We start from the raw sequence: 25063 nt of genomic DNA, 5'->3' as shown, positions 1-25063 counted from the left end.
CCAGCTTTGGAACAGTCTCTAGGAGGAACCCCTTTGGTGTGCCAGACACCCTAGGGATCTCACTTTTTCTCCAGGGTAAGCCACATGGCTTCATCATCTCCTTAGACTGGACCTCTGTGCCTTCAGCACTCTTGCTTCACCCCATGAGCTCCGTTCAGTGAATCCAACTGAGACAGACCCCTGATGGAGACCTGTAATCTCCATGGATTAATGGATTAATCTTCATGGATTAATGCACCTTGCCAAGCATTTGCAGTGACACCTACACTGTGTGGTCAAAACAGTAGGATTTATTTGTTAACTGGAACACAGCATAGGAAGCCCTTGAGGTAGCAGAGAGAAATTAAGGTTAAAGCATAGTCCATTCTGGTTAGCCCAGAGCACAGCCAAGCTGTAGTGAACCACTTGGTTCAAGCTCCGTTTGTCTCCCTCCATCTGATCACGTTCCCCAACTCCTTCCAGCAGTCAAATCTTATCCCCCACCTCAAACCTCTCTATTCCTTTGTTCTCAAGCTGGGGAAATGCTGTTCAGCCTCCTTAAGGAGAGGTGGAAAGTCCATATCCCTCTGGGTTGTTGGTTGCTAAGTGTCAATGTCCGGGCAATTGGATTTCCCATTATCTGCTCCACTGATATGGGGCCTAGGGCCCAGACAGTTAGATGCTATTAACCCGTGTCTTAGCCTCCCCCCAAGAGCAAACAGATATGTTCTACCCACACAGGTGCCGACTTTCCAAAGTGCCAAAGGGTACTCGACCCCTGGCTCTGCCCCAAGACCCGCCCCTCATTCAAACCCTTCCCCAGAGACCCCACCTCTTCCCAACCCCTCCCTCGAGCATGCCATGTCCTCGCTTCTCCTCCCCCCCGCAACCTCCTGTACACTGAGAAACAGCTGTTTGCGGCGGACAGGAGGCATGGGGAGGGAGGAGGTGGCACCGATCCGCGGGGCCCACTGGCAGGCAGTAGGCACTTGTGGGGGGGGGGGGGGGTTAGGAGGAGCTGATGGGGGGCTGCCAGTGGGTGCTCAGCACCCACCATTTTTTTCCCCGTGGGTGCTCCAGCCCCGGAGCACCCACGCAGTCGGCGCCTATGAACAGGACAGCATATAGGGGAAACTAAGGCACAAACAGGACTCAAAGTGGGAATATTTTATAATATTTTTATCACAACACCAAACTCTTACATTTAGCTATCCATGAGATTAGCCATGAAACTAGCTTCTTAATTTGTGTCAGTCAGAATTGAAGTATGTGTATGGGGCAAAGAGATTAGCAAAATGGTATTCAAAATTAGGCAGCTTTAAGATCCAATATCTTGCCATTTGCTGGGCTAGAACATTTTGTTAGACCAGTACAAGTGTTTCCATGAGCAGTACAGCTTTTCTAAGCACTGGTCCCAGACCACTGGTTCGAAGTAATAGATTTTTATTCCTGGTATAAACTCATCTGTACTTTTGGTCAGATACAACTGATTACATACAGAAAAAAGCAGTTTGGCTTAATTCCTTTTTTGTAATATAATTTTCATTAGGAAGTTGCAGAAGCAATTTTTTGGGCCTAACACTGAATGGCAAATCAACCCTTCTAGATACAGCTCAAGGAACAGTAGCATATTTTAGTGATTCATATTTATATTGATATAACTCCTTTTTCAAGAAAAAAAAGTCCACAATTACCCAAGCGGAAATGGGGATGAAGAGACAGACTTACCCTCAGCAGCTGGCATTTCTGGACTCAGAGTGGACCTGGTAAAAATCAGCAAATAAAAAAAAAAAAAAGTCAGTTGGATAGAAAATCTAGAAACACAAATCTTCCACTCAAATTGCCAGATGGGGTACCGGATGTCTTACGAATGAGGAAAATCATGGATGCTTTCAAAGTTTCAATAATTTTCATTTAGGACAACCTCTAATGAAGCAGAAAAGTGAGCAATTCCAGCCGATCTTAAATCTAGTAAAGAAAATTTTTTCAAGTACAACTCATAGAAGATCATAGTTTAAGATTTTCTGCCAGTTCCTCTAACACAATGTTGAGTTTTGGTTTATTTTTTTTTAAAGACCTAACTTTGCATACACACACACAAATCTATTATTACTGAGAACCAATCACATAGCTGCATTTCAGTGTTTTACAACAATTCATTACCTATTCCTATAACTAGATACCTAAAGCAAATCCTATTTTTTAAAGAAATGAAACTGTCAGGTGTCAGAAAAACTACATTTCTTATCTTAAAATGAAGACTGACTATTTTTATTTTTATGGTGAAACAAAACCCTTTGTACAATGGTTTTGCTAACATTACTGTGAGAAAATTCTCTTCTTAAACTCATTCGTATTTACGTGGACCAGAACACTACATACAGTCTCGCACATGCCTACCTATCTGTTTCCTTTCGTTCTGCTGAAGTGATTGGTTGAGTTCTAAATCTCTCAGAAGTTTTCCTACTTTCACCAGGAGAAAAATAGCGCCTTGGCCTTCGTGACACTCTTTCAGGTTCAGTAGTGGCAGACAAATCAGTACCTGATGTTGACATCTCAAATCGAGATTCACTTTTAATCATATGATAGAAAGTGCAAAGAAAAGAGAATAGAAGAGAAAAGTAAAGCACAGATATAGGCATCCCACCAAAACAATCCACTAAAGATCACTCTGCATGCTCCTACAGTAACATGCACAGAAGTATAGCAAACATTCCAGCTACCCAACATCATAACTTGCAGTAGCAAGCAGAAGCATAAGAGCAGATTCAGGCTGATTCAGCCTCCAATACACACTGGTGAGAGCTAAGCTGTGTGGTTTAATGCAGAACACTACTGATGTTGAGTTTGTCATTTTGCCAAGGGCGTGCAAGTGTCACACGAAAATATTTCTGAAATGGTCACCTACAGTTCAGTTTTCTTGTGGGCATTGATAGTTTCCAGAAAGGCATTACGGAGTTGAGCAACAGAGACTTTTGTGTCAACCATGCCAATCTCACCATTGGACACATTTGCTTCAGCACTCTGGAACACCATCTCCTTTCTCGTAACAGTTTCCTTACTGTTTAAAGCCTCTGGCTTAGGAGAACCAGTATAATCAGACATTGAGCGAGTCAGGAGTTTATGCTTCATTGTAGACACTTCCTGAGCTTGACCTTTCGCCTTAGCAGAATATGATATGGATCCACTTTGTATGTACATAACGGTCTCACTCCTTTCAGTGTTCTCATGAGTCTTAAAATGGGGTTCAGGCACCTGGTGATTAGTACACTCTTGCTCTTTCTGAAGCTCTGATGAGTTAGCCTTTAGCTTGCTTATAAGAGATGAGGGAACAGTAGCCTTGTCAAATTCACTTGCTCTAAAATGGTCTTCATTGCTCTTCCCTTGCCTGAGAACCTCAGATGGCAAAATTGGTTTTCTGTTTTTCAAAAGCTGTTCTGTCCCCAAAGGACATTCGTCAGGCTTTGAGCCATAATTCTGAAGTATGTTACTTTTTTCCTTTTCCAATGCAGTGGCTGGTGGGGATTTTGTCATGATGCTGGCATTGTCTGGTAATAAGAGGCTACTAATTGAGATATTTTCTGGATCTTCTGTTGCCATCAGTTTGGCAGTTTGAGCAACACCAGCAGGCTGAATATATCCATGTATCGGTTGGCGGACTGAACTGAGTGTCTGGGTGGCAACCCTATGAAAGGAAGAAGTTTCTGACTGAAGAGGCATGTAATCAACTGGCACTGGATGAGATTTTTTCTGAGATACAGGGTCTGTGACAAGTTCGGGGCTTCCATGAGCACTTTCCTCTTTCACCAGTTTCTCTCTAACTTTTACTCTTTAAGAAAGAAAAAGGATTAAAGCTGTGACCAGCAATAACTAGTTTTGGGGAAAACATATATCAATTGTGGGAACAGAGAGCAACATCATATAGTAAACAAAATAAAAAGATAAGCATTTAAGTATTTTAAGGATATACTTTGAAACAACCTCCCCATGTTAAAATCTTGGCATTAACACCAGACTTAAGGACATTTTAAATTATTTTACAGGCACCTAGTATGTGTGTGACCTTTCAGAAAGATAACTGAGCAAGGAATCAAATTTAGAGCAGGTTCCTATTAATCACAATTCCACTCCTTTGTTGAACGTAATACATTTTCATATTGTTCAAAATAGAGAATTAAGAGTTGCTTTCTAAAAAATATAGTTTTTGGAAGGGTGTCGTTAGTGTGAAATTCTGACCTCCTTTTGCTATATGTACTGTTAAGCTGCCAACATACTGATCCTTGCTCACTTTGAAACAAATTAGTCAAACATCTTGGTATCTCCCCATATCCCTTCAAAAAAAAAAAAGTTACAGAATATGTTACATAGACAAGTCAAAATCTCCATGTGAACCTCAGAAATGGGAGCATTTCAAATGTGGCACACAACTTTATCTATCTTGATAAATGAAACCAAATAATGTTAAGGAGCCTCTCTAAAAATGAAAAACATGTCAGTAGAAAATGGAAGCCCAGAATGGTTGTCACTCTTTGTGGGTTTGTACAAGAACTTACATTGTATGAACATTTAAGAAAAGTTTCACCACATCCCAATATGCTAAATTTCTGAGAATGTACTGAAACTTATCCCACTTTGGTTTATTTTCTAGCAATTCTGTTCAACCTTTACGATGTACATGCACAAATACAAGCCATATTCTGCCTCTGGATGCCGGCTGCTGGCTCCCACTGACATCAACAGGAGCTAAGCATAATAAGCACCTGAGGGCAGCATTTGTCCTACACATAACCACATAATTGTAACACATCTCTAGCATAATTTTTAGAACCACAAAAAGTGCAAGTCAGTGAGACAGCTGAATAACATTTTAAAATGTCATATAAAAAATTAAAATCGAAAGCTATTTCCCCACACCCACCATGCAACTAGTAATCAGTAAGGTGTTTTTTTGCCCTAAGGTTGGGAAAAGCTCATGTACAGTACCAAGCTAACTATTTAGTGGCAATTAACAGATATTCCAACCCTCAAGTAAGTGCAATTCAAGGCTTGCTACCAACAGATTTTTCCTACTTGCAGAATTTATTTTACATAAAAACAAGATTAAAAAAAATAGACTAATGCTTTTGAGCGCTAGTATAATCCATTATATCTCCAACTACTTGAAACATCACCCTTTCCATCTGCTTAATATTTTCTCTCTCTTATGAGGACTGGTCCATTTTAAAACAAAGCACCTCACAGTGACTTACTTCAAAACACGAATAAGAGCGCTCATTCTCAAAGCTTAAAAAAATGCTTTTTTAGGGTATTATGCACCCACCAATTACTCAGAACAGTCACTGGTGAGGTTTTCAGAGTCAGATAATTAGTTTAACTAACAGTCTGAAATGCAATGAAGACTCCTCCCCAGAAAGCATTTTTCCAGTTGTGAACTCTTTTGATGTTCTGTCAAACTGGAGAGTAGCAGCTATTTGTAGCTCTGAATTTGGTTGTTTTGTCTTTCCAGTGGCTTCATTTTTACTCCTCCTCCCCCACTCTATTCTTAAAAAATAAAACGATAAAGTCTTATTTTTAGTCAAATCCTGCATTCAGGGCATAAAGCATTTTGTAATACAAAAATCTGTTGGCTTGCAGAGTGCAAGTGGGGGGAGGAAAATGGCCAAGAACAGGCTGGAGATAAGATAAGAAGTTAACCGAAGACCAATATCATAATAGCTGTGAAGAAAACATTAGGGGCATGTCTAGTTCTTCATGAAAACATCAATTAGTTATAAGTGACAAAAAGCAGATGCTCGAGAAACAAGTTTCCGCAGCAGTTTATTGAACAGAAATAGTATTTTCTGATTCACTGCTGTTAAAGGATATAAAAGACAAATGTTAAATGAGGGAATGGGAAAGGAGAAGGAGAGGGAAGTCAATAACAATATGTATAATCCGATTATTAGCCACACAGCTACATTCTAGGATACCTGGAGGGCCAGCTGATAAGTGAAGGTGTGTCCCCTTCTGAATCTTTCTGAAGAAACCATTCAGGTTTTGCTTTCCCTGTACTACTATAGAAAACAGAATTTCAGATAACTTTCTGGTAAGACGTCAATACATGCACACTCATTCCCTCCCCGCCTTAATCTTAAAACTGTTTTCAAATTTCTCAATTATAAAGTCTTGGTTTATGAAGTACTGACACTGCACACTTCTAACTTTAACAAATTTGCATGATAATTTATCAAATAACCACCTTCACATACAAAAGAATACATAAGAACAGCCATGCTGGTCAGACCAAAGGTCCAGCTAGCTCAGTATCCTGTCTTCTGACAGTGGCCAATGCCAGGTGCTTCAGAGGGAGTGAACCGAATAGGTAATGATCAAGTGATCCATCCCCTCTGAAAACACACAGAAGCCTAAACATTCTGTCAATTCATTTAACTAACCATGCCCAAATAGTTCAGAACCTGGACAGCCACATCTAAATCATCATTAGGAAGCTACATAGAAAGTAATTTTATGTTACTTCCTGGTTTGACATTTTATATATGTTACATGGACAGAAGTACTATATTGCACATAGGATTACTGTTGGACTATTCCTTCTATTTGCAATCTAAAGAACTAAAGTCTACCAAAAGATCTTTAGCCCCAAATAAACACAAGTTTAATGAAGCTAGGAGAATGTACTACCATAGCTTACATGAAATTCTTGCATAAGGACAGTGAACATCAGAAAACCCCCTCCTCTGAGAGCAATATGCTGGGTTTCAGGGAGTTCAGATCCAGTAACTCCCACCCCACTGAGTGGGGAGTATGTGGTCTTTTAGGATAAAGTGGGAAGAGTTAAAATACTCTAAACGAGCAAAGAAACACATTCTTGGCCTAATACTTTTTGCATCAGACTCCAAAATGGAAACAATATATGAGCGCCTACTGAAATCTGAAAGCACTGAAGGCTTCAAAAGCCCTTCATGAAACAACTGATATACCACTGCACTCTTTCACAGATGCATTCAATATCTATAATATCCACAAAGAGTCCAACCTCCATAGAAGATCATATACCTTTTTAGACAATGATGAAGTTTATGTACAAAATGCAATGTAAAGGCATAATGGACCAAATTCTGCTCAGTTACACTAGTGTAAATCTGGAGTAGCTCTTTATGATTTAGTAGAGTCACTCTGGATTTACACACTGCTTTAACAGCTGAATTTGGCAAAAGGATCTTTATTAAATTGAAAAGAATTTAGAGTAAGCCTTAAACTCATTAAAAACTCTGTTATTTTGCCTTCCTATAAGGGTCAGATAAAAAGATCCCAGGGAAATCATGTATAGGTTCTGTAAATAAATCTGTCTATTTATAATGTTCAGTCTGAAACCTCAACCATTACGACTTTCTCCCCATCTCTCATTTAAAATCTACCCCTTACTGTTAAAACAATTTTTGTTTTTCATCTTATTAAGATCACCAAAGAGAGTTGCACACAAAGGGTGGAAAAAGCCTTTCAAAGCACTCCATGGGGCGTTGACCCAGCAGAGATTTGGTTGCTTTGAAACAACGAAACTTCCTCTTAGCTTGTTAGTATATATTCTGGCATTTATCACAATGGGCATGAGCAAGGAGCATTTGTATTCAATCTCTTGTCCTTTGAAAAGAGCAGTCAAACGTAAGTAAACCATGTTAAAAATGTGGGTTATTGCATGATAATTTGACAGGTGATGACAGGTTATTTTTTTTAAATGCAGCCAATATCAAAGAATATCTTTGTGCGGGCTTTGCCTGCTCAGTGATGGAAATAGAATTAATAATAAAACCTTCTTAACACAGGAAGTCACAAAATGTTCATATTTGTTCTAGGCAAGCTGTATTTGTTTTTAAATTTTAAGTCAGCTGAACACAAAAGTTAAAAGAACACTGAAATTTTAAACTCTGATTTTCAAAGCTCTACACCAGGCAAACTGATTTTTAGTCATACCTGCATATTCAAACTTGACGGAGAATACAACATTGCAACATTAGTAGAACAGACTGCATGAGACAACAGCTTATTTACCCTCCTGAAACAACTATAAGTATTTCTTAAAAATAGTTCTGAATTCTTTAAAGCCTATTACGTTGAACTGGAAGACATTCACATTAGTTTTCTGAATATTGTGTGCGTTAGGCCATGTCTATGCATACACCGTTGCACTGCTGCAATGTAGGTGCTGGAACTAGGGGTGTTGCGCACCCCCTGGCTTGAAATGGTTTCCCTCATATACAGGGTTTAGAGCTTGGTTCAGAGCTTGGTTCAATGGCTCTCAGCACCCCCACTATGCAAATTGTTCCTGTACCCCTGCGCTGCAGCGTATGGGGTAAAGATGCCCTATGCTGATGGGACAGAACTCTCCCGTTGGGATAAAAAACCCACCTCCGCGAGCAGCAGAAGCTATGTCGGCGGAAGAAGCTCTCCCACCAGTATAGCACTGGACATATCTGCGCTTATGTTGGTGCAACTTATATAGTTTGGGGGGTGGAATACTCACACCCCCGAGCGACATAAGTTTTGCGGACATAGGCTGTAGTGTAGACATAGCCTTAGCGTTCCTGTTCAATTTTGTATTGCTGTCCATTTAAACTCAAAGGATTAAGTCAGACCAGAGTAGGGGGGAACCCACAGGAAACAAAACAATGGCAAGATAAGACAGCCTCAGGTAAATACAAATAATTTACTTTTTAGGGCCAGTTTTCTACTCTCAAACAGATCTTTACGCTGTTCTACGAGGAACATAGTCTGGTCTTCCCACCATCCTACAGTGGTGGAAAAGCTGAAATAACATGTTCTGGAGCTGGAAAGTGGTAAAAAACATGGAAGAGAGGGTTATTCTAAAAGCATCTCCTCATGGCTGTATGCACTAAGGTTACTTTATTATCGGGGAGAACAAGAACCTCAAATTGAAGTGGACAGGTTCTTGGTTTTGAAGAGTGACAGTCTAATCTCTGTGCCTTTTTTAAGGCTAGAATTTGGTCCACTCCTTTAGCTTCAGGGATTTATAAACCAGAGAAGGAAGAGTCCTGGGGACTCACACTTTAATTGTTCCTATTAGTAATAGGATTAGTCAGGAGTGATTTATCTTTAGATTAACTGAATAAAGCTCGACATAGAAGTGTGCAGTGCTCGGCTGAGACCTTCTGTTGGACCAGGCTCCCTGAAACATCTCAGTAGAATGTAATAGCCGGTCAAAAGTCTGCAGTGCAGTTATTTGCATATATAATAACACAGTCTCGGTCTTCTCAACTTTCTCCTGATAGCTCCCTTAGATGAGCACTTTTCCTCTCAGACTTTTGCTTAAGTGGAGTATCCAAAGACAGCTGTATGCAGATGCATAAAGGAAGCTATCTTAAAAATTGAGTTTTCAAGGCTCTAAAATATTAGAAGTACAGGCAGTCCTCAGACTTACGACACAATTGGTTCCTGAAAATTGCTTTGAAAGTTGAAACGCTGTACCTCGGAACCACAGTATACTCCATTGTGGGACCGAGAATCATAAAGTTGAAACCAATTGTCATAAATCGAATCAGGGTCTCAATTCAGAAACATCGTAACTGCCATTCGTTGTAAGTCGAACGTCAAAGTCAAGGACTGCCTGTACTATCATCAGTCCTGTCCTATGTGAAACAGAAAGGGGAAATAAGCAAAATTGCACAAGTGTAGTGAATATGGATAATTGATAGCTGGCTGCATCCATCTACCGGCAGGAAAAGGGAAACCGAAAAGAGACATTCATACTACAGCCTTTGACTGGGAGGGGATAGGGGACACTTTCCTTTCACTACTTGAAAGGTACATAAATACCACGAAATGAGGAATTTAGGAAGAATTTAAAGACTCTGAGGAGTTTTACTGCTCTCATTTGAATTTAATAACTTCATTAAGAAGATACAATATACTAAATCAAATTAACTTGATTTTAATAATCTTTTCCCATTGCTGGTTAAATTTACATAAACCTCACGAATCATTCCACTTATATTAGTTCATGTAAATTATTCTGAAGTAGTCAAGATTACCTAGCACAGCTAAATCTTACTGACAACAGCTTACTGTCCATTTTTTAGATGGTACACTGTCAAACTACTGTTACTGGATGTCTCCATTTCATCTTGTTTCTTTACAGCCTGCAATACATTCGCTTATATTAACCTTCAGGGAGCCAAACAACTAAAGATGTATATTTTTAGGGGAAGAAGTTGTTCGAAGATGAAGTATTTAGAGAATTACTAGTGAGACTTTGCTTTCATTTGCTACAATAAAGCATATGAGGCTCTCAGACTTCAAAGTAACATTAGCAATCTTATGCTGCAGCTCTCAAATGAAGACTGGGAAATTAATTTGAATCTCCTATCCACCAAATATCAGATTTCTCGAGGCATAAGAGTATGTGAAAACTTATGTGGGGAAGACAGAGTGGAAAAGTTTACATCTCAAGTGTTCTGGAACTCAATATATGCAGGATCTCATAAAGCAACATTTATATGCTGTATGAGACTACCAGCAGAATCAGAATTTGCCTAAATCCCATGGCTCTAATTTTTTACAACTGTCGGACAATTCTTTTCAACCTACCCAACATACATTTTAGTTTAAGACTTTCATTTGCAGGCTACGGAAACAGGCTACTTCTATTTAATATTGGCAAAAAACTCCTCTTCATAGAGAGAAAATAATATAGAAAATTTACTTTTACTAAAAAAAAGATACTGAATATGAAGTAAATACATTTAAATTGAAAGTGTTTTCTAGATCAAACAATAAATAAACATTTTCAAAATGCAACAAATGTAGTACTGTAACTACCCCATTCTTCATTTCTCCAGAAATCTCTTAAAAAAAGATAGTTTATTTTCATAAAAGGACCTTCTTGTTACTGTAGTTTAAATCTAATCAGCACTTAGCAAACACTCACATGGACTTGTAAAACCTTATTGCATGTAAGCATAGTAATCCAGGTTTACAAGATTGACAATGAGTATCTTCAGCTCAAGGCACACAAGACGTTAGCACCAGCAGAGAATTTGCTTATTCAGGTACATCATCTTTAAGTCTTGTCTGTATTGTAGAGAGATTTTTATGAAGGTCAAAGGATACCAGTATAGTAAAAGCATGCTTACCCTTGTCTGGTGTCACTGTACAAGAGCTGGTCATTGTGTGAATGACTTGGTGAAACTGGCTGCTTTGGTGAAGAAAGGGATGCCCTGCAAGTTTGCTTTGGTGACACTGGCACTTCCTTAAAGGAGGATTCTTGCTCAGAATATGAAAAGGATGCAGAACCATCCACTTCTGATGACAAGTTCTGAGCCTGTCCAGGAGCACTAACATCCTGTGCTCTTTTATTCTCCAAGTTTGAAAGCTCCTCTCTATCTGGAATGCTGTCTTTTTCATGGAAGGAGTATTCCTTTGATTCAGAAGCAGTACTCCATGATTCCTTATTCTCAGACCTGGAGGAGTACAGGGAACTATACTCCTTGCTTTCATCCTTCTGCTTGTTGCTTTTTACTTCTTTTTTTTCACCAGTGTCAGGATCTTTTCTTGCCCTGGTATACCTGGATAAATATTCAGAATCTCCCTCAGATTCTAAGGGCAATCCATATTTTTCTGCTAGCTGGCGTCTCCTCTCTGCCTTGTACCTAGCTATTCTTTCTGCTTTAGACTCAAGTCCCTGGGTATCCATAGCTCCTGCGCTATATGTAGGCTCTGAATGTGCTCCTGTAGGTTCTGCTCGATACCTGGATGACCTAGGTTGTTTTTCTACAGAAGAATCTGAAATTTCCTCCTCTTCATTTGATCTTCCTACAAAAAGTATGTAAGTAGAATAATTAAGAGGGATTTAGTGACTTGTCCTGAATTCACACTTTACTGAATATATTCAAATCTCTTTGGAGTATCACACTTGCCATTCAATAAGCAGGCTTCAAACGTATATAGTGTGACTTACTCTTTTTAGTTATTATAGGTTTTTGCGATTCAAAATTAACTAGCAAAACTGTTTATGGCTACTGCCATGAACTACTCCAAAATAACCCTCTACTTCTTGCACTGACATCTCCAAAACACATACAATGAATGAGGAACGTGAAGTAAATGCTCCTGAATACTGAGCATGTATTTCACCTTCAAAAGGAAGTTAGGATTCTTATAATAACTCACAGATTTTAAAAATACAACCAATGTCTCTTTCTAAAATGGTAGAACAGAGATTCTGTACAAAAATAAATCAAAGCCAGACAGAAAACTGAAAAGCAATTTGAAAGCATCTGTGACAGCGTTCTCTCTGAAAGCAAACCATTAAGTTTGAGAACTGTGTATCTGCTACTGCAAGCTCGATAACATACCAAGCATGAAGTACTTCAGCAATATCAGTTTGAGATATATATATATATATGTAAGCATATTTCTTACCAAAGTGGGGACTATATGGGTCTGTTGCACGCATATATCTTGGTGTATCTTCTTCTAGTAAACGGTGGGTAACTAATCCAGGACAATTTTGTAGGAGGATGGGCTGTGTATCATTTTCAATTCCTTCTAAACGTCTGGCGATCCTCTCTTTCCTGCAAAAGATGGAAGAAAATGTGTAAACGTTATCTAAGGATTTGGAGATAGTTTCTAGAGGAAGTCACAAAATAATTATATTACTAAATTATTTGTATTTTACAGCAGTTAGACAAAAGGCTATTTTACCTTTTCATTTCCAAAATATTTTGCTTGTTTGGTTCAAAGAGTTTTCTTAATTCTGAAACTAAAAAGAAAAAGAAAAAATGATACAGTGTACCTTTTATAAATTAGGAATTCTCAGGCATCACAGCAGGATCTCTATAAGCTTCTATTTTAAGTATCAGAGCAAGAAGGAATGGTCTAGAAAAGTAGGTTTTCACATAACCAGTCACTTGCAGGTAAACATTTCCTATTTGGGTTCCTCATTTACTAGCCTCCTTAAAACACATTTTGCACATACTGTAGTAAATACCAGGGAATCCTCTAAAGGTTTAGCTAGACTAGGTTAAAACATGGTATTTTAAGAACATGTTAAAATACAAATTTACCCTGTCTACACTAGTGTTTTAAAAGTTGTTAACACATTAATTGGTTGAGGTTAATCTTGATGGGTAATTTAGGTGACATCACAATGAGCTAATATGTTAATACAGGTTGGTCTGTCTACACTTGTATTTTTACTATTAGCTAAATGTGTTGGCTAATAAATTTTTAAAAACACACCAAGTCAATCCACTTAATCCTAGTCTAGACAAGCCCTAAGAGTCCTGATGACTTGTGGCCAAAGACCACACAGTACTTTTCATCAACTCTTCCCAGAGTTAACCCCAGTACCCTGGTTATTTTCCTACTTTGTTAGTTACAGTCTGCTTAGATAATTTCCCCCTGTAAATATTTACTTCTTATCCTAAACTGTTTAATAGTGTTACCTGCTGTTAGACAACTATCACTTTTCATCTCCTGTCATTTCACTAGCATTTCAGTGATGGGTGAAGTAATCCCTACGTACACAGTTTCAGTCAACATTTGTAAACCCCTTTGAACAAAAAGATGCTATATAAATAAATGTGGCACAATTTCTTTTCACCAGGCAACAAACTCCATGTATGCTACCACAGGGGCTGGGGAGTGACAAGCTAGAAGCCTGATTTCCTTTGCAATAGTATAGGACTAAAAGCTGAATCACTATGCAGACCTCTGATTTGGTTTTAATATAGAGTGGCTTGACCTTGCCGCTGATATTTAAAAGACTTGCTGCTTCTTTATGTAAAGTTTAGGGTTTTGTTTTACCTAAAACTGGTAATTTACTTCTTTTCCTGTGACTTCCATTTAGGTGCGGCAACTGTATTACATAAATACACAGACTGATGTATTGTAGAAATGAGGTCTGGTTAGTAATACAGCAGTGTCAACTCAGGGTCTTGGCCATAGTAAGTATGATCAATAAATCAACATAAAAATAAATATTCAATTTATGGAAGGACAAGATTAACCATATTTTAAAATATTTGCTTCCAGGATAAAGGCTGGCATTCATCCAAGAACTCAATTTTATTGCAGCATTAAGTCCCTGAAGAGGAGGTTTTAGAACGTACCACTAGTATTTAGTAACATGAATGCACATTTGGACTTAACTTCCATTGCACAGTATGGGTGATGAACATACCTACCTGCATACCTGAAAGATCTCTGCAAGTGAAAGGCAACTGTATTAAAGCATTACACCACTTCTTGCCCCTTTATCCTTATCTCATTTAGACAGGGATTGAAAATTAAAGAGGGCCAAAGTGAGACTTGCTCTATTTAGTCCTGAACCTGTGTGTGTGTGGGGTGGGGGGTGAGGAGAACATGCCTGACTTCTTGTGAACTGCTAGAACAGGAAGAGAATGTTCTACACGGCTGCAAAGGTAAGCTTACCAGATTTAGTCCTTGTAGTTTAGGTGGGACATAAGGTAACAAGCATTACCAATATGCACCATTCAAATTGCACTGGACTTCTTCTCCCTCACTTTGTTCCTTTCCACTGGCTTTTCTCAACCAGTTTTTTGGTCAACCACTAGTGCTAGAAACTAGATGCCCTTCCACTCCCTGTAAGTTTGGAAATGTAGCTCTCAATGGGAACAAGATGTGAATTTCTGATCCTAGTGGTGCATGAATTATCAGTGGTTGCTAAAATGGTGTGGAAGACTGTTGCACAGGAACTTCCGGGACATGGTCCAAGCACTTGTTCTATAGTGTTCAGATTGACCTTGACATATATCATAGCTATATATAAAACAATATGTTGAAGTTGTGTGCCTTTTGTGCTTTTCAGGGTTTATGTTGATACTTTTTTGGTGTGCAGGTTTGTTTTTTGTTTTTAAATAGAAGCGCTCATGTGATGCTATCAATATAACAGACGGTCAAATGGTAGATTGGAATTTGTGATAGCATCACAGAGAGAAGTTGTATGATGCAGCTGTAACTCACGGAAACAAGCAACTTCAAATTAAAAAGGAGATCCCTGGAAAATGGAAAAGTCAGTTGCTGGATTCCCATTCCACCATTAAAAATCATTTTTGTGGTCTGCCACAGCATGCATACTCTTCAAAAGGAAAAAAAAACAAACGTTTAATAAGATAAGGTGGATTTCCCCAGTTATCTCCAATATTAGCCTCCCTGATCAAATTCAATATGAAGATTGTTGAGTTTAAATATTGGTCCAGAGTAATCTAATCAGACCAGGATCAAAGCACAGATGTAAGGTATTCCGGGCAATTTGTATACGAAGTCACCTGTTTGAAGGACAGATATCTCAGCCCTCAGTGCTCTTAACAGAGCTTCCCTCAAGCACCAAAATTCACTTTAAAATTAAACTAAAATGGATTGAATGGAATGCATATGGAGCACTATTAACTAACAAAACACTGCAACCTTATAGACAATATATCCTGGATATCACTATTCAGGATGATCTGATACCAACCGGTGTAAAAATGTTACAGCAGTAATAGTGTGGGATTCAATCCCATCATTTTTTTTTTTAAAGAAAAATATATTAATCACAGTGTACCGGACTCACCACAAGGTCTTAGATTGGTTACAGGATTTCTGTATGAAAGCATGAGTAGACTAACACTTATCAGTGTGCACTATCATCAATCTTTGGTTTAAATATTGGACTTTGGAACAGTCTCATGGCCAGCCATGTGTAGTTTGCTTCAAAAAATTTTTTATTTTATTTTAGTGTATTTTGAGAGAGGGGCAGGGAGTGTTAGGGGAATAATGTGTTGAAACTTTAAATGTTCTACAGAATGGCTTTGTATAATAGGCAATGTGGGTTGCAACATAAGTGGCATATGTTAACTTTCCTTTTCTGTGGCCATAAAGAAATGGATAGTGTTTAAACACAGGACTATGAGGTTCAAAATAAAGACAACATGCAAAAATCTACTTTTTTATTTATTTTTTAATTATATTGTAGTAGTGCCTATGAGTCCCAGTCCTGGATCAGAGTTCCATTGTTCTAGGTGCTGTACAAAACACAACACGCTTACAATCTAAGTAGAAGACAAGAGACAACAGGTGGATACAGAGAAAGCAAATGGAAACAATGACACAATAATGATCAGCATGAGAGGCAGTGGTCTCAACATACGAGCTTGACATATCAGTTGTCAAGTTTTCTGTAGGCATACAGCTTAAGATATATTGATTATGAAAGGATGAACCCTAGCAAAGTTGAATTCTTAGTTTTAGATAACTGCATGTTAAACACAAGGCGAGGATAGCTGGATAATGAGAGTGGAGGTTTTATGGGCAGGCTTCCCTCAAAGTCAGAGAAAAATGGATTTTTAAACAGATTTTTAAAAAAAAAAATCTGACTAAATTAAATACAGGTTTATTTTATATATATTATATATTTTAATTTTAAAATTAAATTTGAAATTATGACAACCTGTGTTAAGGCCTACATTTACTAAATCTATTAAAATCATTAAAAAATATTAAGCATTACATGTGTGTTGCCAAGTTTTAAAGAAAGTCAAACCACTGAATGGGATGAAGTCACTGACTACGTAGCTGGAATCAGAGTTTGCTGAAGTGCTAAACCTGCTTTTGACAGCAGTAGCCTCTTCTGCAGGTGCAGTGATTTTTTTTCCATTTCAGTTTATTCAACTATTTCAGTTCAATGACTAGTTCATCCAATGTTTAGAAAATGATAGAAGTTGAAAAAGCAGAAATGCTTTTCCACCCCCCTCTTCTAAACCATGAATAAAAATTAGGCGTGAGAAGATGAGATCTACTAGATCTAAAATCCTGAAGGACATGGTGACCAGAAACAATCAGTTCAATTCACTAACTACAGAGAATACTTTATAAATAGATGCAAGTTATATATATGCTTAAATAAATGTGTATAAATATAGTATATCTTCCTTGTCAGTAAAATAAAGCACCAAAATTTAGTGTAAAGACTATATTAAGTTGCAAATCAATGTGTTTTAATTGCACCCAACCCTTGAAAAAAAAATCAACCTTTCCTTGGGAAAATAACTAAGTACCACCAATGCAAAGATGCTGAAAACTGATTATTTAAATCAAGGTTTTCTGCTTGCTGATTTGAAGTCACAGCTAAAATCAGTGATTTAAATTAATCCACGCCTCACCTACACCCACTTTATTTTGTTTTCTTAAAGCATTCATTTAGTATATGTTGCTCTGATTGCCTAATGAGGATAATGTGTGCTGAAATGCCATGTGGGACTACAGGTCAGACCCCGGTGATCAACAAGGTCCAGTTGGTTTTAAACAGTGACTGACAACTGAGCTAAATAAATAGTTCTGGAGGTACAGCTGAAGCACCTTAAGTACAATCTGTAAGTGGTTGCTGCAATACAGGACCTTTAAAGATGATGGGTAGGGGAGAAGTGAAATTAAAAGTAAGGGAGAAAGAGCCTGGAGCATCTACTGAAACTACTCATTTAGTCTTATAGCTAGTTAATCAAGACTGAAGAAATTAAGTTCCTTTAACTAATATTTTGCTTAAATAAACAGCTTCACCTCAGACATCACCTACCTTAAAGACTAGTCCTGCAGAATTCTGCTTCAAATTTATTTAGGCCTTTTCCACATTATTTACTAGTTATACATACACAACTTGGACAAAATTTAAAAAAACAAAACACACACTACACCATTTCAAGCTGGTCAGAAGACCGCACTATCAGAGGCTCGTTCATATCTACCAATGTGATATATGCCATCATGTGCCAATAATGCCCCTCTGCCATGTACAGTGGTCAAACTGGACAGTCTCTACGTAAAAGAATAAATGGACACAAATCAGACGTCAAGAATTATAACATTCAAAAACCAGTCGGAGAACACTTCAGTCTCTTTGGTCACTCGATTACAGACCTAAAAGTGGCAATTCTTCAACAACAAAATCTTCAAAAACAGACTCCAACGAGAGACTGCTGAACTGGAATTAATTAGCAAACTGGATACTATTAACTTAGGCTTGAATAAAGACTGGGAGTGGATGGGTCATTACACAAAGTAAAACTACTTCCCCATGTTTATTCCCCCCCGCGGTTCCTCATATGTTCTTGTCTACTGCTGGAAATGGCCCACCTTGATTATCACTACAAAAGGTTTTTCCCCCCTGCTCTCCTGCTGGTAATAGCTCACCTTACCTGATCACTCTCGTTACAGTGTGTATGGTAACACCAATTGTTTCATGTTCTCTGTGTATATAAATCTCCCCACTGTATTTTCCACAGAATGCATCCGATGAAGTGAGCTGTAGCTCACGAAAGCTTATGCTCAAATAAATTTGTTAGTCTCTAAGGTGCCACAAGTCCTCCTTTCTTTTTGTGGATACAGACTAACACGGCTGCTACTCCGAATCCTAGGGTAATTAGGCTTAGATGGCATTTACTTGCTAGTTTAGGTTTATTTTTTTTCTCATCACATTCAAATAATTGCTTGAGTGGTTCTAGGCACAAAGGTTACCATCACATGCTTATCTGGATTGTTTAACTGCATGAGATAGGGACTTGGGGAACACTGTCTCACTCCTGGCTGTCCCCCCAAGGATCTCATCTGAAATAAGATGTACTATAACTATGCCCTGTGCAGATATTCTAGCACATAAGCTTAAAATTCACTGAATATTTATATAAGTACAGAAATTCCTTACTTAACACTGTCCCGGTGAACGTTTCATTGTTACATTGCTGATCAATTAGGGAACATGCTTGTTTAAAGTTGCGCAGTGTTCCCTTATAAGGTCGTTTGGCAGCTGCCTGCTTTGTCCACTGCTTGCAGGATTCTCTGGAAGAGGAGCCCCTCCTTGTGGGGATTAGAACCGGGGGGGCCAACAGCCCCCCCATCGGCTCCCCTAAATACCCTGTAAGGTATGTGGCTCGGCAGCTGCCCAGCAGCAGTTCAGGTGGCCCTCTCCCCACTGCCATGCTGCTCCTGCCCTGCCCTCTGCCTTGGAGCTGCTCCTGGGAGCTTCCTGCTTGGTGGGGAGGGCAGGGGGGAGAGGGGTGCTGATGGCAGGATGTCCCCCTATTCCTGCCCCTCCCCCCACTCCGTAACTCCTCTCCACAAAGTGGAGGAGGGGACTGTCACAGGGCTCGGGGACAGAAGCGGGGGAGCGGAGAGCTTGCAGGAAGCTATTGGTTCCTGTCTGAACGGGCTGATCTGCTTAAAAGGGCAACGTACTTGAAGTGCAGTCAGTGTACTTAAAGGGGCACTGCAAGTCTCTCCCTCTCTCTTACTCATGCACGCACCCCACAGCACTTTGGAAAGTCAGCACCAGTGCAGCTGTGCATGTGCTGTCAGGAGGAGGGATTGGTGCGCTCCAGCTGGATAGCGTGGGCTCATCAACATGTTCAGTTTTTGCAGGGAAGTGTTTGCAGCTACTGCCCTGCATCTATTGTGTTTCCTCCCTCCTGCCTCAGTCCATGCTGCCTTGTAGAGTGTGAGGCTACATTAACAGCAGCATATTAACCCTTGAGGGCTCAGCCAAGTGCTAGTTCATCATTTAGCAGCAAGGCATTCCCTGGGAAATATTCCATCCTACTCCACCACCTCAACCAAGCTTTACAATCATTCATTGCTGTGTACAATATTAAACTGTTTGTTTAAAATTGTTTAAAACTTATAATGTATATAATGTCTTTTCTCTGGCAAAAAAAAATTTCCTTGGAACCTAAACCCCCCCTCCCATTTACATTAGTTCTTATAGGGAAATTTGATTCGCTTAACATCATTTTGCATAAAGTCGCATTTTTCAGGAACATAACTACAACGTTAAGTGAGGAGTTACATACAGTAAACTCAGTGACCTGGATAGTTGCTAAAGATGAACAGAAAAGGCTGCAAACACAACAAAAGAAAGTTCTTTTGTAAATTTAAGCAAGTTCTTTTTCTATACTAAATATTCATCTAGCTCTACTAATAATTTCTTTAGGAAGTTTTGAATTTCAGCTTCTGTCTGACCTTTTTGAAGTTAGGAAAACAAAACTGAACTCCACAGGCAATGATTTAATAAATGACTTATATAAAAGAGCATCCTAATTTCTGTATTGTTCTCCTCCGTTATTAATACAGCCTCCACAGGGAGGTGAAAACTAATTTACATGCCCCATGCGCCTATTATTAGTTTCAACTGTGCCTTGCATTTGTCTATATTAAGTTTTGTTACCCAATGTGCGCGTGCACACCCACCCACACTTACTTTACCTACCTTTTGGAAGCACTGCTAAAAGATTAGCATCAATGTCCTTTGTGCTATTAGCAAGTTCTTCTTTATCCTCAAATGAAAATTCTTTCTGAAAACTGAAAATAATAATATCTGGTTTACCGAGCTGTGAACACTTCAGCTACAGATCAAATTAAGCCAAGATATAGAGATTTACTTCATGATACCTTAACATACAGACACAAAGAAGAGTATTTGCCATGATTTCAGGAGACACAGAAACAAGGCCAGACTGCCATTAATGGGACAATTAATGAAAGTAGTACAGTAAACAGAAGCAGTGTAAGTGCTATATTAGATTTATAATAATATAATGTAATATAAGATAAGTAGTAAACCTATGAAAGAGTAAAGAAACTTAAACCAATGCCAGGCTTTACTGAATTTGGAAGACTTAGTTTCAACAGATAGTAGCCCATTCTGCATTAAATTATTATTTATATTAGGGCTGTCGATTAATCACAGTTAATTCGCGCAATTAACTCAAAAAAATTAAGTGTGGTTAAAAAATTAATCATGCTTAATAGCAGTTTTAATCGCACTGTTAGACTACCAATTGAAATTTATTAAATATTTTGGATGTTTTTCTACATTTTCAAATATATTGATTTCAGTTACAACACAGAATACAAAGTGTACAGTGCTCAATTTATATTATTATTTTTATTATAAATATTTGCACTATAAAAATGATAAAAGAAACAGTATTTTGCAATTCACTGCATGCAAGTACTGTACTGCACTCTCTTTATCATGAAAGTGCAACTTACAAATGTAGATTTTTTTTTAAACACAACTGCACACAAAAAGAAAACAATGTAAAAATTTAGAGCCTACAAGTCCATTCAGTCCTACTTCTCGCTCAGCCAATCACTAAGACAAACAAGTTTGTTTACATTTACGGAAGATAATGCTGCGCACTTCTTATTTACAATGTCATCAGAAAGTGAGAACAGGCATTCGCATGGGACTTTTGGAGTCAGCATTGCAAGGTACCTACATTCCAGATATGCTAAACATTTGTATGCCCCTTCATGCTTCGACCACCATTCCAGAGGACATGTTTCCATGCTGATGATGCTCATTAAAAAAATGTGTTAATTAAATTTGTTACTGAACTCCTTGGGGAAGAAGTGTATGTCTCCGGCTCTATTTTACCCACATTCCGTCATCTATTTCATGTTGTAGTCATCTCAGATGATGACTCTGCACATGTTCACTTTAAAAAAAAATTTCGCTGAAGATTTGACAAAATGCAAAGAAGGTACCAATGTGAGATTTCTAAAGACAACTATAGCACTCGACCCAAGGTTTAAGAATCTGAAGTGTCTTCCAAAATCTGAAAGGGATGAGGTGTGGAGCTTGCTTTCAGAAGTCTTAAAAGTGCAACACTCCGATGCAGAAACTACAGAACCTGAACCCCCCAAAAGAAAATCAACCTTCTGCTGGTGACATTTGACTCAGATGATGAAAATGAACATGTGTTGGTCCGCAGTGCTTTGGATTGTTATCGAGCAGAACCTGTCATCAGCATGGATGCATGTCCTCTGAAATGGTGGTTGAAGCATGAAGGGACATATGAATCTTTAGCACATCTGGCATTAGGGTGACCAGACAGCAAGGGTGAAAAATTGAGACAGGGTGGGGGGTAACAGGTGCCTATATAAGCAAAAGCTCTGAATATCAGGACATCTGGACACCCTATCTGGCATGTAAATATCTTGCGATGCTGGCTACAACAGTGCCATGCAAACACCTGTTCTCACTTTCAGGTGACATTCAGGTGACACATGTGGGCAGCATTATCTCCTGTAAATATAAACAAACTTGTTTGTCTGAGCGATTGGCTGAACAAGAAGTAGGACTGAGTGGACTGTAGGAGCTAAAGTTTTGCATTGTTTTATTTTTGAATGCAGGGGGGTTTTTGGTACATAATTCTACATTTGTAAGTTCAACTTTCATGATAAAAAGAGATTGCACTACAGTACTTGTATTAGGTGAATTGAAAAATACCATTTATTTTGTTTTTTACAGTGCAAATATTTTTAATCAAAAATAGATATAAAGTGAGCACTGTACACTTTGTATACTGTGTTGTAATTGATATTATTTGAAAATGTGGAAAACATCCAAAAATATCTAAAGAAATAGTATTCTATTATTTAACAGTGCGATTAATCACGATTAAATTGTTTTATCGCACGATTAATCACAATTAATTTTTTTAATTGCTTAACAGCCCTAATTTATATCTGAAATAGTCTCGGTGAAACCATTCCTTATAAATACCTTTAATGTTAACATTTCACACAACGTTGCAGGTTATATTTATCTTTTCGGTACTATGACACATTCCAAACAGAACACCCTGGGTACAATTAACATGACATTTATGATACAGACACACATACATCTATGTATCTGTGTACATATCATGGCTTTTAGAACAGCAGGCCATCCAGCACCTTTCATTGATTAAGAAAAAAAAAAAGGCTCAACTGTCCACTTACGTGAGAAAAATATTTCTTGAAATTCAACTGTTTAGCATTTTTTGAGATTGTTATGTAAAATACAGGTGTTATACCGTACAGACATCTTCAGTTGGCACTGAGATCCCTTATGTTAAGTTAGGAAGAGTCTATTGAGAGAATCAGGGAATGCCTACACTAGAACCGCTACAGCAGCACAGCTGTAACGCAAAAAGAAAAGGAGGACTTGTGGCACCTTAGAGACTAACCAATTTATTTGAGCATGAGCTTTCGTGAGCTACAGCTCACTTCATCGGATGCATACCGTGGAAACTGCAGCAGACTTTATATATACACAGAGAATATGAAACAATACCTCCTCCCACCCCACTGTCCAGCGGGTGGGAGGAGGTATTGTTTCATATTCTCTGTGTGTATATAATATCTGCTGCAGTTTCCACGGTATGCATCCGATGAAGTGAGCTGTAGCTCACGAAAGCTCATGCTCAAATAAATTGGTTAGTCTCTAAGGTGCCACAAGTACTCCTTTTCTTTTTGCGAATACAGACTAACACAGCTGTTACTCTGAAAGCTGTAACGTAGGCACTTACTTCAGTGATGGAAGGGGTTCTCCCATCACCGTACTAACTCTACCTCTCTGAGAAGTGGTAGCTGGGTCGACAGAAGATCTTGCAGTGTCTATACTGTGGTTTAGGTTGGCTTAATTACATCGCACATGGCCAAGCCACAGAAGACTCAGAGACAGAAGTCAGGAGAAGATGCCGGGGCTGGGCCTGGCCATTGCTGAACCAAGAAAGTGACCACTAGATGTGTACACGAGAGGCAAAGTCTCCCACAATGACACAAGTAGGCACAAGGGGTTTTCCCTACAAGTGAGGATGAAATTACTATATATGCTGGCTGGACAAGTTGTGTTAACTGCTAAAGAAAGCTAATAGCAAGTTGAATGCTCAGATTCCCATTAACTTGTTGATAACAGAAATCTGTACCTCAGCATGGAATAAAACAATTTAATGGCTCAAAAACCATACTGTGGCCATCAGCAAATGGGGTAAGTCTGGCTTTCATTTTAGGCTGCCAGAGGCTAAGAAAAGCCCACTGCATATTTCCATGTATCCAGTGTTGCCAAACTCTCCTGATGTGTCATTTTCATTAAGCCACAGATCCTAGCATTGCTTGATTACAAGAGAATCCCTGCTTTCATTTAAAAAGTTCCTAGCCCTCATGATTGTGGGGAAAACCTTGAAAATATGAACAATATTGACTCAAAATTTATAAAGGTAAATGAACTCAAAATTAGTTACTTAAAAATCTGATTACTTAAACTAAGCTTTGGGTGTCAGCCTGATTCATGACTTTTGAATCTCTGGGTCCATGGTTCTCAATCAGGAGTACACGTACTCCGGGGGTACACATCGATCTTCCATGGGGTACATCACCTCATCTAGGTATTTGCCTAATTTTACAACAGGCTACATAAAAAGCACTAGCAAAGTCAGTACAAACTAAAATTTAATACAATGACTTGTTTATACTGCTCTATATACCATATACAGAAATGTAAGTACAATATTTATATTCCCATTGATTTATTTTATAATCATATGGCAAAAATGAGAAAATAAGCAATTTTTCAGTAATAGTGTGCTGTGACACTTTTGTATTTTTCCATCTGATTTTGTAAGCAAGTAGTTATTAAGTGAGGTGTAACTTGGGGGTACACAAGACAAATCAGAGTCCTGAAAGGGGTACAGTAGTCTAGAAGGTTGAGAGCCACTGACATAGGGCTAGTAGTACCATTGACAACAGTGATTATGCTGCCATAGTGCATGTGAAATAACATTATACTTTGAGTTTAGTTCAATATAGACTCCTGACATAGGAAAGCATTTAAGCACATTTCAATTAAGCATGTGCTTACATCCCCCTTTGACTCAATGGGCGTAAGCCCTTGCCTATACTGGCCACTATATCTTCTGTGGGTTTTCTGCTTTTCCTCAGCCCCTCTCTCAAGGCCTCAAGATTTTTGTTGTTGTTTTAAAAGTCTTCTGCATGGGACCATGTGTGCTGTAAACTGGTGTGGCAGTATGCCAGTTAGGTAGCTTCAGTTCGCATAAAGAATTTTGAGGAAGGTTTAGTAGTAAGTTGCTGAGGGAGCTCTGGGAACGTGTCCTGAATTCATCATGCTGCCATCTGACTATTTCAAAAACATTTACTTAATCAAATCAATGCCTTGTACTGCTTTACCCAGACAGCATGTCTATACCGATAGTAAAAGGCAAAAAGGAAGATATTGCTCTTTAAAAAC

The 25063-nt window shown here is 38.6% G+C and overlaps 1 protein-coding gene across 11 annotated transcripts in view; it reads right to left on the bottom strand.

Moving 5' to 3' along the window:
• Nucleotides 1-25063, bottom strand: part of SVIL (supervillin) — a 223248-nt gene that overhangs the window by 64561 nt on the left and 133624 nt on the right. For 4 of the 11 annotated variants that reach the window (XM_075125959.1, XM_075125960.1, XM_075125958.1 and 1 more), the window contains 8 exons: nucleotides 20252-20343; nucleotides 12697-12754; nucleotides 12415-12566; nucleotides 11127-11805; nucleotides 5949-6032; nucleotides 2888-3808; nucleotides 2380-2550; nucleotides 1708-1742 (listed from right to left, as the gene is read on the bottom strand). In XM_075125959.1, coding sequence (XP_074982060.1) covers nucleotides 1708-1742; nucleotides 2380-2550; nucleotides 2888-3808; nucleotides 5949-6032; nucleotides 11127-11805; nucleotides 12415-12566; nucleotides 12697-12704 — 2050 coding nt within the window. In that variant the 5' untranslated portion in view covers nucleotides 12705-12754; nucleotides 20252-20343. The remainder of the gene's footprint in view (nucleotides 1-1707; nucleotides 1743-2379; nucleotides 2551-2887; nucleotides 3809-5948; nucleotides 6033-11126; nucleotides 11806-12414; nucleotides 12567-12696; nucleotides 12755-20251; nucleotides 20344-25063) is intronic. The other 7 variants (XM_075125962.1, XM_075125963.1, XM_048837758.2 and 4 more) reach the window with 5 other exon arrangements.

Source organism: Caretta caretta, chromosome 2, assembly GCF_965140235.1.
Source record: "Caretta caretta isolate rCarCar2 chromosome 2, rCarCar1.hap1, whole genome shotgun sequence".
Lineage (NCBI taxonomy): Eukaryota > Metazoa > Chordata > Testudines > Cheloniidae > Caretta > Caretta caretta.
Note: the sequence above shows the minus strand (reverse complement) of the source record. Positions and strands in the feature narration are given on the sequence as shown.